Source organism: Aedes albopictus, chromosome 1 (assembly GCF_035046485.1).
Source record: "Aedes albopictus strain Foshan chromosome 1, AalbF5, whole genome shotgun sequence".
Taxonomy (NCBI): Eukaryota; Metazoa; Arthropoda; class Insecta; order Diptera; family Culicidae; genus Aedes; species Aedes albopictus.
Window position 1 is genome coordinate 335,089,763 of NC_085136.1, and position 16,906 is coordinate 335,106,668.

Below are 16,906 nucleotides of genomic sequence, written 5' to 3' on the forward strand. Positions count from 1 at the left end.
GAGGAAATACTATTACAGGATTGACTGATGGACCAAGAACAAAAATGAAACCTCGTCATCCTAGGATTGGACTACGTTATCTAAGATAACGTTATGTGTTGCATGTTTGTTTTGTGCATTTGTAATGTTTCATTTTATTTTTCGTATCTAGTTCCCAAACGTGGGACCCGATATGGAAAATAAAATGAGCATTTGTAGGGTTCCAATGTATTCGTAACAACGGCGTCCAACGTTAGGCGTTGTGCATTTATAAGGTTCCAATGTTAATTTATTCGTTACACCTTTAGATTTTTGGCTGATGTTTAGAACTGTTACCTCAAACTGGTTTAGGGTGTCTTTCAAAGCGCATTTACTTTTTTTTTTATTATTGAAAATTGATATTTGGTTACTACCTTTTCGATGTCATTGTTTCTGTTGTATTGAATCGCAACAATTAACAAATTTTAAAATTTTCCTCAATTATTCTATCCATTTTAAAGAGTTTAGTGGAGTAATTTATGATTTTCCTTAATATTAGTTTAAGGATTTTCCTTAAAATTACACCGAAAATAAAATTTGTGGGCTTCGTGGCCGAGCGGTTAGCGGCGTCAGTCGTTTAGGTGTCTCATAAGCCTCGGAGTGTAGGTTCGATTCCCGCTCCAGTCGGTGAAAACTTTTCGTTGAACGGAAAATTCTCCACTGGGGCTCTGGGTATATGTATTGTCCGTTGTCTAATGTTAGAAATAATGTTCAGTATGTGTGGCCTCTAGCCGAAGACGGGTGTAATTGTCTTCAAAAAAAATAAACATATTTCAACAATAATTATAAAATCTCAAAATATTTTCGTTTTTAAAAAATCGGTAGCCCAAATTAGGCTTCCACGAAAGCTAAAAAAAGGTGAGGATGTTCATCATTTATTATTTATAATTATAAAAATCAAAAACCAAAATTTACAAAATAAAAAATTTTTGGCATTAGGGGGTTATTTTCTAGTCGAACGGCAATACATACTAACATATTGATGATATTTCATATGACATCAGATAAGAAAGTTTGAACAGAATAGACTTCTGGCGCAGTTCTTACTAAATAAGGCCGATGCAAACATTTAAATTATTTTATGTCACCACCCGTCCTTCAAAAATTTTAAAATATTGAAGGAACGACAAAAAACATGTCAGCCAATGACTCCATTTGCAATACAAAACATAAATATTTTCAAGCTGCAATTTTTCAATAGTTGAAACATATTTTTCAATAGCGGGTTTAGTTTTCAATTTTCAGTTTTTTTTCTTTTTCTTTTTATTTTTGTCCCCCCTTGTACCCTGTGAGAGGACTCGGATATACCTTGAATACCTGGAACGCCCTGGAAATCCACAGGGACTCAATGGGACACCCGGGAAACTCCTGTGAACGCCCCTAAATTCCCTCTAACACCACTTGAACACTCTGAAACGCCCCTGAAACTTTTCGAAAACTCATGGAACGTCTCTGAATCACCCTTGAAACCTCGAAAATCTCTAAAAACTCCTGTAACTCACTGAAATACCCTGGAACGCCCATTAAAACCACTGAAACCCCATGGGACGCCCAGGAAATCCCATAAAACGCCCTTGGAACCCCCTGAAACTGTCTTGAAACCTCCGTATCACTAGTGAAACGCCTCGAAAATCCCTTGAATATCTCTGGAACTCCTCTGAAACCAAATGGAACTCCACTGAAGCGCCCTTGAAATCTCTTAGAAAGCCCTTAAAACCTTGAAACGCTCATGAAATCTCGTGGAACCCCCTGAAACTTCGCTAAAGCGCCCTTGAAACCATCTGACACACCCTGGAGCACCCCTTGAAAACCCCGGAACACTTTTAAACCCCCTAGAACCATCTGGATCTCATCTGAATCCCATTGAAACACTCTGAAATATCCCTGACGCCAACTGAAACCCCATGAAACCTCCTAAAACATCTTGGAACTAGTCTTAGTCCCCCTGGAAACACCCATGAAACCCTTTCGTTGGAATGCACGACAACGTAAATAAAAAAATCTGGCAGCTATATAAACAGTTTGTTCTGCCAGTGTTCAACTGTTGAATCATGGATGCAGAATTAAAGTGTGATAAACAATAGGGTTTTCAAAAAAATAGCTATGAAAATAATATGTTTGAACAATGCTAAAATGTGAAGGACATCCTCCCAGTTCTTGTAACTATAGTGTGACATTGATATTCATGGTCGGTTTGCCAACAAATCTTGTTTCGTAATTGCAGGTTCTAGCCAACATCTTCGAAGCAATCAAACGTTGTAATTTCACTTGGCTTGGTTAGCCTAAGCAAAAATCGAGAAATTCACATTTGTAGGGTTCTACGGTCACACTAGCATAATAAGTCGAAGTCCGACGGCACACTAATTGTCATACCGATAAGAAATCGAATAGACAGTGCCCGAAACTCACGACATTTTTTGAAATAATACATCCTCCGCTCTAACATTCATGCACATTGCACCTCTGTTGTGTAGATGTTCATCTAATGCCATCCGAAGGAGATCTGGATTGTGAAAAAGAAACAAACCATGTGCATTAGTGGAATCGAGTCCAGTACTACTGTGCCTTCAGGGGACGGAGATGGTCAAGTGGCTCCGTAGCTTGGAGGAAAGAAGCGCCCGTCTAGCGAATTGGGAGTCGTGGGTTCGATTCCTACCGGAGCACGTGGATTTTTTTTTCATAATTCAAATCTCAATTTGTTCATCAAACACGTATATCTGTTGTTTGCTAGAATGTCAAAGCAATCAAACGTTGCAGGTTTACTTTACTAGTGAGATTGTTAATAATAGACATATTCCTAACCGTCCACTTATTTTTTTGAAGATCCCAGGCATATTTCATTTTGAATCTGTGGTTGATCGCAGGCATGGCCGGATTTGGAGGAAAATAAAAATATGAAGCAAAAAAGTGCAAGAAACATGTTAGAAGATGATTTTTAGCATAAGAACTTCAAACTAGAGCGATGTTTGTGATATGCTGTGGTTCTACCTGGAGAGACTGTAAAAATAGTTTTGAAATGCTAGTCCGTGTCTAGTGTCGTGCTTCCTTCAAAGAGCGAAAGATCTCACTGGAAGTATTGAACGTGTCCGTGTCTATTTTATTATTTTTTTGATATATTTTCCGGGATTCCTTCAGGAATTCCGTCTGAGATTCTTTCTGGAATTTCTTCCAATACTTCTAAAGATACCTCCAAAAATTATTTTAGAATTTATTGCTTCTCCTGTACTGCTCAAGCAATTTTCCAGAAATCCCTTAAGGGATTCTTTCAAAATGTATCGACATTTTTATGGATTTTTATAGGAAGGTGATTTGCAGGATTTCCTAGAATGATTCAAGCAAGATTCGTTCATAAATTCTTCCTACTTTAGCGATTATTTAGGAAGTTTCTCAAGGATTGCTGCGGAAGTTCGTGCATGTATTTGGTTCTTTTTCAGGATTTATTGTTGAAATTTATCCAGAGTTTCCACAAGTCTTATTCCATATATTCAAAGATTCCTTCAGGAATTTATTTAGAATCTTCACGAAGAAATTCTCAATCCTCCAGAAGTTCCTCCTGGTATTCCTCCAGGGATTTCTTAGGGTTTATTGAGACTTTACTTCAGGTATTCATTCATATTTTTTCCGATGATGCTTTATTTTTTATTGGTTTTTATTTTTGTGTATTTTAACTAATGCTAATTCTACACTTGGATGATGGTGCTTTAGAAATTACTCCAGAGTCTATTCCTTGGGAGTTATCGAATGATTCATCAAGAAATCCTTCTAGAAATCCTTCTAGGAATCTTTCAGGTGTTCTTCCAAAAATATGTTTTTCAAAAAACCATTTAGAAATTCTAGAATTTTGTTTTCCAGAATGTTTTTGTATCTGCTGAATTTCTTTCAGGAATTTTTCTTTTGAGATTTCTATGAAGTTATCCACGAGAAATTGTACAAAAAATTCTACTGTGAATTCCTGCATAGATATTTCCATGAGGATTCCGTCAGAAATTCTTCCAGGGATGCCTCAGAAATTTATTGATCGATTTATACGAGAATTTCGCCCGAACCTTTGTCTGCAATTTCTGTAGGAATTTTGGCAGATATTTTAAAGAGATTCCTTCAGAAATTTCTATACTGATATCTGCAGGACTCCTTTCAAAAATATCTCAAGCAATTTTTCCTTGAAATAACTTTCAGAGCTCCTCAAAAAGATTCTCATGTTTTTTTCTAGGAATTAATAAGGTATCATAAGGACAGACTTGTTAGAATCCCAAAATGGCCGCCACAATGGCCGACTTCGGCACCTACTCACGATTTTGAGCGCATAAATCTCTTCGTAAACAAAACCAGCGCACCTGATCTTTTTATTTCAAGCTCAGCAAGAACAAAAAATTAATAAAATGCACTGTTGTTTGAAGCTTGCTTCTTGAGATTTGTGTATCTGAAGTTCTGATAAACTGTTGAAACGAGATTTTAAGACGTTTGTCCTTAACGCTAGTAGGATGATTGGGTCAATATGATGCAGACAGGCATGCTGAACATGCACTATGACATCGTGGTGCGAAAATCCTAACATCTTAGGGGGGTTAAAGAGGTTCTTCAGGAACTTCAATAGGCGATTTTGTCAAAGAATCGCCCCATTAAATTTTCAAGAATCCTAGAGGAATCTCCAAAGTTTTAACAAAAAGAACCACAGGTATTTCTTTAGAATTTACTTCATAGATTCTTTCGATAATTCTTCCAGACATTTTAGTGCAATTTGCGGAAAAACTTTTGAGAAAAATCCCTGGGGGAACATTTGAAACAATTCCTACATGAATCTTTGAAAGAACCCAAGGGGATATTTCTGAGGGAGCCACAGGAGCAATTTCCAAAATAAAATCGTGTAGGAATTTCTGCAAGAATCCCAGAAAAAAATCTCATGGAATTCTTGGATAAACTCTTAGAAGAATTTCCGAAATTATCCCTGTAGAAAGTTTTAAAAAGAAATTTTCGATGAAACTCTATTAAAGAACTGTTGAAGAAACCCCGTACTGAATTTTCCGAAGAAATGCCTCAGACTTTGAAAAAGACTGTGAAGATAATTTTAAATAAATCTCTGACGGAATATCAAAAGAAAAGTTTGCGAAAATTTCTTAAAGAATCTCAGAATTTTTGTAGAAATTTCCAGTAAAATTTGAGTAAAAATCGTAGGAAGTATTTCCGGATCTCCAGAAGAATATCTGAAATAAAAACCCTTGGGGAATTTTTTGAGAAATCCCAGCAGGAAGTTTTGAAAAATTTCTTAGCCTTGGGTGGACTTTCTAGAAAGCTTACTAAGTAATCTTTAAGAAAATTCCTGACAAATCCTTTAATAAAATTTCTTAACGCGAATGTGAAAGATTTCCCAAATTTCTGGAGGAACTTTGAACTTTAAATTTTCTGAACGAATGGCTGAAAGTGTTTCTGAAGAAATTCGAAGATGATTTCCTGAAAGAATTGAGATTATTGAGATACTCCCAGGGATTCTTCCAGGAGCTACTTCTGCAAGTTATCAAAACATTTCTTTCAGGATTCCTCCAGAAGTTTCTTCTGGAATTTTTCATGGTTATTCTTCCATGAGTATTTATAACTTCTTCAGAATAATTATTATTCCAAGAGCTTTTTCTAAGATTCCTAACGAGGTTTCATCTGGGATTCCTCTGGAGTTCTTTGTTAGTTTTATCTAAGAACTTCTTCCGGTTTTTCTTAAGAAATTCCTCCTGGAATTCGGTTGGGATTCCTCTAGTAATTTCTTCCGTTGTTTTATTCCAGGATCCTTGAAGTAGTTTTTTGCTCAAGTAGCTCCTTCTGTGATTCTTCCAGAGTTTTATTTCGGATTCAAGATCCTTCAGAGTTCCCTCCGGGAGTACTTTCAGTGATTCTCTGGTAATCTTTCCGAGATTCGTTTAGGAGTTCCTTGCGACATTCCCCCAGGAGATCCCGGAAGGATCTACAGGAATTTCAGAAGAAACTCCTGGAGGAACCCCAGAACAAGGAATTCTCCAAGGGAGGAATCCCAGAACGAACTGCTTGTACTCAAAGTTTTCCAGTCATATCTACGCCGAAATGATTAGAAATCAGCGCCAAAGATTACCATTCAGAGCAACCTCCAACCAACTATGGGCAAACTTTTCAGTATCAATCTGCTCTTTCTAGTCCGTAAGTCAAGTTAGTCCAAATTAGGTATGGTTCCGACACGGAAACCAGTTCATAGAACACTGCGTAATATCACGTAAAACAAACATCTATTCTAGTGCTGGTGAAACTCGTTGATTTTTTCTAAATCTAAATCGTAAACAAAAAGGCCAAGAAACGTCAAGAACTTAGACAAAATTTCCTTGTTCATTAAAATGGAGTTCCGCAGAGTGCGGAACTGGAGACAAACAGCCATGGACCGAGTGGAATGGAGGCGGCTACTATGTACAGCAGAGGCCACCCCGGCCTTAGCCTGACCGGTAAGGTAAGCTATTCCTAACAAAATCCATAGATTCTCTAAAAAAAATATAATTGTAAAAAGTCTCAATAGATCTTAAGGGAATTCTACAAGTTTTTGGTAAAAATCGACCAAACATTCTTCCGAGATTTCTGCCAAAGAATTTCTAGATATGTCACATGAAATTCTATTATGAATTAAGTCAGAAATTCCATTAAGAACTCATTGTGGGGAGCATCCATAAATTATGTCACGTTTCTTTACCATTGGAAACATCAATTTTCTTTGTAAGGGTTCGGTATTGCGTTTTCAATACGAGAAAACGTCAACTATGCCGAACTAAGAAAAGGCATTCTAAATCATCAACAAATCTAGTAAGACACCTCGTTTTTTAACCAGGAATTTCATTCTTTTGGACCATTATGCGTGGACGACAACCCTACAAGGGGGCATGCGAATTAAAGCTCTCTAGGCCGATCGGATGGTTCGGTACCCCGCCGTCGCCGGCTGGCCTGCCGTTCGTTCGTACCGTAGGTAGGCCCAATCGTGGGTAATTATTTTCGGATTAAATTTGCTTCACTTCACCTGGGGTGGTGCACTGCGATGCTTCAGAACACCGTTTTGGTTTGTGTCCTGTCCGTCCACCCTGTACCCCTTGTGCTCCGAGTACTGCGAGTGGTGGCGACGCCAGGCCAGAGAATCATGTTGTACAGGTGGAACAACCAGCAGCAGCCGGAGAGAGGATTTCGTCCTTACAATGGCGGTATCATGACGAAAGAATCAAAACATTTCTGTACTTTTAAACCGATCGGATCGGATTGGGAAAGTTCAGCACAGCATTCACCCCTATTGAATAAAGAGCGGTGACGTTCTTCGACAATGTTGAAGAAACTCTTTGGCTGCTGCTGCTGCGAACAATAGGACGATAAGTTTGTTATTGTTCGCGGGGATCCCAGGATTGGTGACCTCTTTTTCGGTATGAGGCACTAGGAGCAATGACAGTGGTGGTTCCACTGAAATATCTATAAAAATATGAAGCAATGTTTTCATTTTTATCATTCACGCGTATTCACATGATTCCTACCATAATTTCACTCAAAAAGTTATATATGCAGTGACTATGACTATATGTTTGAAATAAAATACGTCTTATGTTAATTTTAAACAAATTCTGCTTGAAACGAATGCAAATGATTTTCTAGTTGATAGATTTATATAAAGTGTTTACCAGGTTTACAAGAAGACTTTTCTGAGTGAGATTTCAGACTGAAATCTCTCAACTGGGAGATAATGATTCTTGGACCTACAAATTAAGTAAATTTTCAGCTTGAAGAACACTTTTCTCCAAATCCTCCAAAGCTTATGCTTGTCAATCGGTTTGAATGAAACCATGAGCAATCCAAACCGTAACTGGTTGGGTTTACAGTATTTCGTTGATCCTGAAATTTCTTCCCCGATATTTTTCCAAGATCAAATCGCATTTTAGCAAATCAAACCCAAAGCGGCGTGAACACGAAGCAAATTAATGGATGAATAAACTGAAAATATCAAATTTAAACTGTGTGTTTGGTCGGTGCAATACTACTTCTACTCCAAGTAACTTCACCTACAAAGACTTGGCACGGATACAGAACAAGACAGCGGTGCTTTTTAGAAGGAACAGAAAGATTGGGTTGAGTGCTTGGTTGCAAATCAAATCCCAGCAAAGAGTGGCAAAAGAGTTTACTCTGAGTAAAGGAAAAAAAAAGAAAGGATAGACGAGGAAGTGAGGAGAGGCCACGCGACAGTTAGTTCCAGCGTCACTTACCGTCGACCGCCGTCAGCGAGGCGTAAGAGCGAACGTCGTCTTCGTCCACTTCCGCCGCCATGACCGTTGCAGCCGCCGCCGTTGCCACCCCATCATCTTGATCCGTGGCTGCGATACGTTGCGTTGGGGGGATGGGGGTGCCCAATTAACGGAAGAAGAATCCAAGATGCACGGGGCGCGTTGTTGTGGATGTTCGGCAATTCGGCGCCGGCGATGATGATGAAGATGCGAGGATGAAGATTGTTGTTTGGCCATATGCATGGGTGTGTGTGCGCGAGTGTGTATGTGTGTTGATGGCGTTGTTGTTGTTTTTATTGATGATCAAGTTGGAAGTGGTGTTTTCATGGCACGTGGGTGTAGTAATTATAATTAGGTAACAAACGAAAAGCAATTAACGAACACGAAATTAGTTAATGTGATGCATGAAATTAAAAGATATATTTTTATCTTCTGCTCCCTATAAGAGCAGGAGGAGTGGCAACAAAACGAAAACAAATTAAGAAGCAATCAGCGGAATTGTTGCATAACATGGCTAATGTTTCAAGAACTTCCGTAAGTGGAACTCGAGGGTAATCTGATCCATTTCTACGCCGTAAGTATTGATGAACTGGAAGGACCTGCATTGCATTGAGATGGTCCCACAAATGTATAATTCAAATAAAAGAAATACAAAACGTAACCTCGTGAATTAGCCTGTGTATGCTGACAAAATACTTTTGTTCTTTGACTTTTACTGCGAGCTCTATCTTGGTGCTGTCCTGCTCACTCTCACAGAAATTTTAAACACAGTGCTCACAGTAAAAGTCAAAATCTCACAGCATGCAGAGGCTAATTTGTTATTTTGCCTCAGACTACTATTGCGGAGATTCCACCTGTTTAGACTCCTGCGCGAAAATTAGTTGCGTGGATTTTTCTTGCGTGGGCCCACAGATATAAAACCAGACCGCGTCCTGATGAATATTTTACGCTGTGTTGTTAGGTACAGATTTGGTGATAGTTTTGCATTGTAAACAAACATATATAATGCACCTACGCTGAAAATGAGCCTAATCATTTATTTGCGTCGGAATCTATAAATCTTTACAACGGGCAATAAAAACAGCAATTATGATTTGGGCGAAGTCTGACAGGGTGCATCACGAGCTTGTTGTTTATGTAAGTGAAATGGACAGAATCTTCTCAAAAAGGTTACATCTTTTTAACCCTTATTGACGAGATTATTCGTCAGTATCGTTGGTTCAGGTATCAGTAGGTCGGCTCCAGAGGCACGTTCTCCTTCATTTGGGAAATTTGTGCCAGTATCATTGGTTGCACCAAAGACTGAACCTCAAAAAAATAAGGCGTGGTAAATGTTTATGCAAGTAAAAATTTGTTTGAAAACGTAATAACAGGGTAACACTCATTCACTAATTATAAAAACCTCATTCACTAACTATAATAATTCTACAAAAATCAACAAGTCATAATTAATTTTAATTGGCTTTTTTCGGTGATATGAATACTACTCGGAGTAAGAGGGAGTAAGGAAAGTAATGAAAGAATACGATGGATAGATACGCAAGCGAGCGATAAGAGAAATTGAACAGAAATTGAAATTAACAGAGGGCCATTGTTGAGCAACACAATCACAACGACGATCTTCTTGCCATACGTTCTCGAGTTGAACGGCTAGGTAATAGTAGTTAGATGAATACTACTATCCCTAGACTGGCCAGTCTAGGGATAGTAGTATTCATCTAACTACTATTACCTAGCCGTTCAACTCGAGAACGTATGGCAAGAAGATCGTCGTTGTGATTGTGTTGCTCAACAATGGCCCTCTGTTAATTTCAATTTCTGTTCAATTTCTCTTATCGCTCGCTTGCGTATCTATCCATCGTATTCTTTCATTACTTTCCTTACTCCCTCTTACTCCGAGTAGTATTCATATCACCGAAAAAAGCCAATTAAAATTAATTATGATAAAGTCATGCGGTGATTAAAACCTAGTAAATAAAAATCAACAAGAGAATCAACAAGAGAAGAATGCGAACCGACCTGCTGCCCAAACCACGACGTTAAGATCATCATAGGGGATCTAAACGCTCAGGTAGGCCAGGAGGAGAAATTCAGATCGACGATTGGAAAGTTCAGCGCCCACCAGCTGACGAACGAAAATGGCCTACGCCTCATCGATTTCGCCGCCTCTAAGAACATGGCCATTCGTAGCACCTTCTTCCAGCACAGCCTCCCGTATCGTTGCACCTGGAGATCACCACAACAAACGGAATCGCAAATCGACCACGTTTTGATTGATGGACGGCACTTCTCCGATATTATCGACGTCAGGACCTATCGTGGCGCTAATATCGACTCTAATCACTACCTGGTGATGGTTAAACAGCGCCCAAAACTCTCCGTTATTAACAATGTAGGTACAGTACCGGCGGCCGCCTCGGTATGATCTAGAGCGACTGAAGCACCCGGATGTCACCACCGCATACGCGAAGAATCTCGAGGCAGCGTTGCCGGACAAGGGTGTGCTCGATGTGGCCCCTCTAGAGGACCGCTGGAGTACAGTCAAGGCAGCCATTAACAACGCAGCCGAGAGCATTATCGGGTACGGAGAACGGAGTGGACGAAACGATTGGTTCGACGAGGAGTGCAGAGCGGTTCTGGAGGAGAAGGATGCAGCGCGGGCGGTAATGCTGCAGCATGGAACCCGACAGAATGTGGAGCGATACAGACAGAAGCGGAAGCAGCAGACCCGTCTCTTCCGGGAGAAAAAGCGCCGCCTGGAAGAAGCGGAGTGCGTAGAAATGGAACTGATGTGCCGTTCACAAGAAACACGTGAATTCTACCAGAAGCTCAACGCATCCCGCAAAGGCCACGTGTCGCAAGCCGAAATCTGCAGGAATAAGGACGGGAGCCTCCTGACGGACAAACGTGAGGTGATCGAAAGGTGGAAGCAGCACTTCGACGAGCACCTGAATGGCGAAGAGAATGTAGGCACGGAGGACCAAGGCAGCGGAGGAAATGACTATGTTGGTGCAGCAGAGGACGGGAACGAACCAACTCCCACGCTGAGGTAAGTTAAGGATGCCATCCACCAGCTCAAAAACAACAAAGCGGCTGGTAAGGACGGTATCGCAGCAGAACTCATCAAGATGGTCCCGGAAAAGTTGGCCACCTGTCTGCACCAGTTAGTAGTCAAGATCTGGGAAACAGCTACCGGAGGAGTGGAAGGAAGGGATAATCTGTTCCATCCACAAGAAAGGCGACAAGTTAATGTGTGAGAACTTTCGAGCGATCACTTTTTTTAATGCCGCCTACAAAATGCTATCCCAGATCATCTTCCGTAGTCTTCCACCTAAAGTAAATGAGTTCGTGGGAAGTTACCAAGCCGGTTTCATTGACGGCCGGTCGACAACGGACCAGATCTTCTCCGTACGGCAAATCCTCCAGAAATGTCGTGAATACCAGGTCCCAACGCACCACCTGTTCATCGACTTCAAAGTGGCATACGACAGTATCGACCGCACAGAGCTATGGAAAATCATGGACGAGAACAGCTTTCCCTTGAAGCTTACCAGACTGATAAGAGCAACGATGGACGGTGTGCAGAACAGCGTAAGGATTTCGGGTGAACTATCCAGTTCATTCGAATCTCGACGGGGACTACGACAAGGTGATGGACTTTCCTGCCTACTATTCAATATCGCCCTGGAAGGTGTTATGCGACGAGCCGGGCTTAACAGCCGGGGTACGATCTTTACGTAATCCGGCCAATTTGTCTGTTTTGCGGATGACATGGATATTATTGCTAGAACATTTGGAACGGTGGCAGAACTGTACACTCGCCTGAAACGTGAAGCAGCAAAGGTCGGACTGGTGGTGAATGCGGCTAAGACAAAGTACATGCTGGTAGGTGGGACTGAGCGAGACAGGGCAAGCCTTGGCAGCAATGTTACGATAGACGAGGATACTTTAGAGGTGGTAGAAGAATTCGTCTACCTCGGTTCCTTGCTAACGGCTGACAATAACGTGAGCCGTGAAATACGAAGGCGCATCAGCAGTGGAAGTCGTGCCTACTATGGGCTCCAGAAGAAACTGCGGTCAAAAAAGATTCACCCCCGCACCAAATGTACCATGTACAATACGTTAATATAGACTGTTTCAGAAATTATAAATACACTAACGATAACCTGCCATTTCAATTTAAGCACAATATCCAACAAAGTTTCTGCTAGCTCTTATAGTAAACATGCTAACGAAGCAAATAATACCAATTTTGTTGATGTTTCTGGTAAAAGTTAAAAAATAGCGCTCTGTAAACTAGATGATTAAAATTTGAAGTTGCACAAAGTGGTAAAAAAATGTAGCATAGTAGAAAAGAAAAAAAAATCACAGATAAAATATTTAATTTCCAAACACAATAAAAATTTCTGTATCGATAATAAAAGATACTTCTCGATTGGTAAAAGTAATTTTTACTGGAATATTTGATCAAGAACCACCATTACGGGAATTCTCAAAACAAAATTTTTTATTCCAAATTTCTCAACAACACCAGTAGCAACAAACGTTAAGCAAACGAATGTATTAATTATTGTTTACTGCATTCGTTTTTATGGTATGACAAGCTTTGTCATCTGAAGGATCGAATGAGCTGAAAAAATAAGTTTGTTTAGATTAAATGCGTTCATGAAAGCTAAGAAACTGTGTGGTAGTTCTTATGTTCCGTAGAAAACCTTCAAAAATAAGAAGCTTGATCTTCGAAAAAATGTTGTTGAAATGCCTTTATCGATTTTTCACAAATTTTGATCAAGGCATTCCTTAGACAACTTGTTGAGAAAGCGAATGTGATAAAAATTTAGATAATTTTTGGTATTTAGTGATAAAAAATGTTGAAATCATTAAAAAACACCTTTGTGCGAATGCAAATTTGAAAAATTAAGTTATTTGTTAGAGAACTCGACTGTTCTTTGAAATATCAAGACAATTGAAAGGAAATATAAAAATATGGAGTACAATATGCTATACTCTTAAAGAAGTTGGTAAAAATTATTAGAACAGTTCATTCAATTTGATAAACAAACTGTATTTATAATTTCTGAAACAGTCTATATACGCCAGTGAAACCTGGTGTGTATCAGTGGAGAACATGTAACGGCTGCAGGTCTTCATCAATAGATGCCTGCGGTATATAATTCGTACATGGTAGCCTCCAACGTAGAGCTCCATCGTCGATGTCATCAGAAACCGATAGCGACAGAAATTCGGGAGTGAAAGTGGAGGTGGGTCGGCCACACTCTACGCAGGGGCGGAAACGAAATCTGCTAGCAAGCGTTAGATTGGAATCCAGCAGGACATCGCAGCAGAGGCATACTCAGAGGCTCACGGCGGCGCAGCCTTAACAACGAAATCAAGCAAGTCTACAGAAATTTGACCTGGTCACAGGTCAAGGCGATGGCTGGCAATCGCCCAGGATGAAAATCTTTCAATTCGGCTCTCTGCACCAGCGTGGGTGCCCAGAACTGAAAGTAAGTAAGTTCGAATCCGTTGTTGTCTGCTTAACTCAGCTTGGTTACGTCAGAATCTTGATTGCAACTGAATTAGGGTGGGGCGGGGCAAGATGGGTCACCTAAGGATGGATCACCATAACTTTTTAAATACAAATCGTATTGGTTTGTAGTTGTCCGCTACTCTTTAATACACTAGTTAGCTATGCTAAAAGTCGATAAGGGGCTGTCCATTAATTACGTAAGGGTTCATAGGAGGAGGGGGGGTTTGAGAAATCTTACGTGCCATACAAAAAATTTTGGGTTCTCATACAAAAAATCTTACAAGGGGGAGAGGGGGTATCAGGATATCGCTAAAATTCCCTTACGTAATTAATGGACAGCCCCTAAAAAGTTCATTAAATACAAAATATGATGTTGAACAAGCAGTTTTAAAAAGTGATCGATTTTGCGCCGTGAAAAAAGTGCGGGGCAAGATGGGTCACCTTTTAAGTAATTCACATTTTCTCAACGAAAAACGTCAAAATATGAGATTTGTTCCGCATTCATATATGCTCCATATCCATACTGAGTAAACAAGAGCTGTTCATTTTCATTTTATAAATTTATTTGGAATATAAAAAACTTTACGATTTGAGTGGTCCTAAGGCGACTTGAAAATCGAAGTTTTCACTAAAAATTATCATAATTTTATGTTATGATTTTGAGCGTTCATTCCGCTTGATTGAAGTCATTTATAAGATAGTCTTGTAATAAAAAATAAATAACTTTTGAATGCTCCAAACATACGTTCAAAATTGAAGGTGACCCATCTTGCCCCACGACCCATCTTGCCCCACCCCACCCTATACGGTTGAAAACCTGAATTGCCATAATCCCCTTGTTAATATGTCGTCACGAGCCTCTGGGTTTGCTTCTGCTACGATGTCCTGTCGGCAAGGATGACAAATTTGTAACTGGCTCGACGAACAGAGTATAACAGGGCACCATCGCATCAATGTCGATAATACAGTAGAACCATTTTCATCGATTTCTTTCGACTTTCATTTCCTTTCATCAAGTTAATTTGCCCCAATTTCCTCCACAGTGCATCTCGTTCCAGATAACCAGTAGTCGTATAAGATGTTGCATAAGATGATAAGGTGGAGGCCATATGCATGCATGCCTCCATTTAGGCGCATGTAAAATGTACGCATATCGCCTCCACTTTATCATCTTATGCAACATGTTATACGATCACTAGTTGACTGGGGTAGTCATTTCCTGACATCCCTCTAGAAACTGTCCATGAGACTATGTCAGGGATTCGTGCACGAATTTCTTTAGGAGTTCAACGTATTTGCATGGGATTTATCTAGAACTACTTTAGGGTTCTGTGCTTGGTGTTCTTTCTGAGATTACTCCAAAAATTTTGATGATCTTTTCCCTGAAATCTCGTAATATTCTTCTTGGTTATCTCTCAGAAGTCACGAGAAATGTTTGTTTGGATACCTAAAAGTTTTCTTGAAGATTTTTTAAGGAGTTCTTGAAGTATCTACAGTACAGAGTATCTACGGAGATTCCTTCATGAGTTCCATCAGGAATCCTATTGAATTCCTCCATTAGTTTCTTCTGAGATTCACCCATATGTAACTTCTGAAATACCTACAGGAATCCATTAGGAATTCTGTTTGGAATTCTTGCAGGAGTACCATCTGGAATCCATTAATTGTTTTTTTTCTTTCGGCAGGATTCCCTCCAAAAATGTCTATAGAAACTGTTTATAATTTCCTACTGGGAATCTGTAGGCGAATGATTGGACAACGGTGTGTTCTTTACAGTGGTTTATTACAGAATAATCCTAACATGTCATTTTGTCAGAGTCATAGCCTACTTAATTTTAGATTCATTCACCTTAACCTACTACAACTCGGCCATCCTGACAATCTCGATGTCCTCATCGAGCTGATCAAAATTCGAGTTATCATCATCCATCCATTTTCTCATGTTGATTGGACAACGGTGTGTTCTTTACAGTGGTTTATTACAGAATAATCCTAACATGTCATTTTGTCAGAGTCATAGCCTACTTAATTTTAGATTCATTCACCTTAACCTACTACAACTCGGCCATCCTGACAATCTCGATGTCCTCATCGAGCTGATCAAAATTCGAATTATCATCATCCATCCATTTTCTCATGTTTTGTGGTGAGCAAATCGCGTTAAATGGAACATTTGAAACTTGAAGCCCTTCTATATCAACTACGACATATCTATCATTTGGCAATATTTTAGAAATTTTATATGGACCCTTAAACTTTGGAGATAATTTTTGAGAATCGACACACTTTAATACAACAAAATCACCTTCTTTATAATTGGTTACACTTATTCGCTTTTTATCCATTATTTTCTTATTGTAATTTTGCATTTTTAAATTATTTTCTTGAGCTTTAACTCTTATGTCATTGATATTTTGCATTTCTCTCGATGGTTGTCTGTTACGAACAAAAAAGATTCCAAATTGAAATTTTCATTATGTATACTATTCTGTAATTGGCCGAACAGTAGCATACTAGGATAATTTGAAATTGATTTATTAAAAGTATTGTTGAAAACAAATTCTACTTTCGGTAATAATTTGTCCCATTTTTGATTAGTTTCACTACACATTTTTGCCAACATAGGTGTTAATGTTTTGTTCATTCTCTCTACCTGTCCATTTGCTTGTGGAGTACGAATTGCTGTTCTCACATGTTGAATATAATTTGTTTTCAAAAAATCTTCGAATTTTTTGGATGTAAAACCAGTCCCACAATCAGTGATAATTCTTGCTGGTTTGCTATAGAAATTTATGTAACTGCCTAAATGGTGTAACACTTCTTCAGAATTAGTTGTTTTAGTAGGTAACATTTTTGTAAATTTAGTAAACGCATCGGTTATTATTAAAATATATTTAAATTCACAATTCTGCTGAATTTTGATTGGTCCATAATGATCTAAATGCAAAGTATCAAATGGAATGTTTCCCTTTTCCACTATTTTCAAAAACCCTTCTTTTTTACCAATTGGATTGTAGAAAATGCATGTCAAACAATTTTTAACATGTTTCTTAACAAATTTTCTCATACATGAAAACCAAAAGTTCTTTTTAATCTCTAGCAT

General features: G+C 39.1%; 2 protein-coding genes across 5 annotated transcripts in view; both read right to left on the reverse strand.

The window, feature by feature from the left end:
• The window catches only part of LOC134285824 (uncharacterized), a 392,906-nt gene that overhangs the window by 23,929 nt on the left and 352,071 nt on the right, over positions 1-16,906 (reverse strand). The window lies entirely within an intron of this gene.
• Positions 7,924-16,906, reverse strand: part of LOC134285823 (mucin-7-like) — a 30,164-nt gene continuing 21,181 nt past the window's right edge. For all 4 annotated transcript variants that reach the window (XM_062847430.1, XM_062847429.1, XM_062847428.1 and 1 more), the window contains one exon: positions 7,924-8,366. In XM_062847430.1, coding sequence (XP_062703414.1) covers positions 8,251-8,366 — 116 coding nt within the window. In that variant the 3' untranslated portion in view covers positions 7,924-8,250. The remainder of the gene's footprint in view (positions 8,367-16,906) is intronic.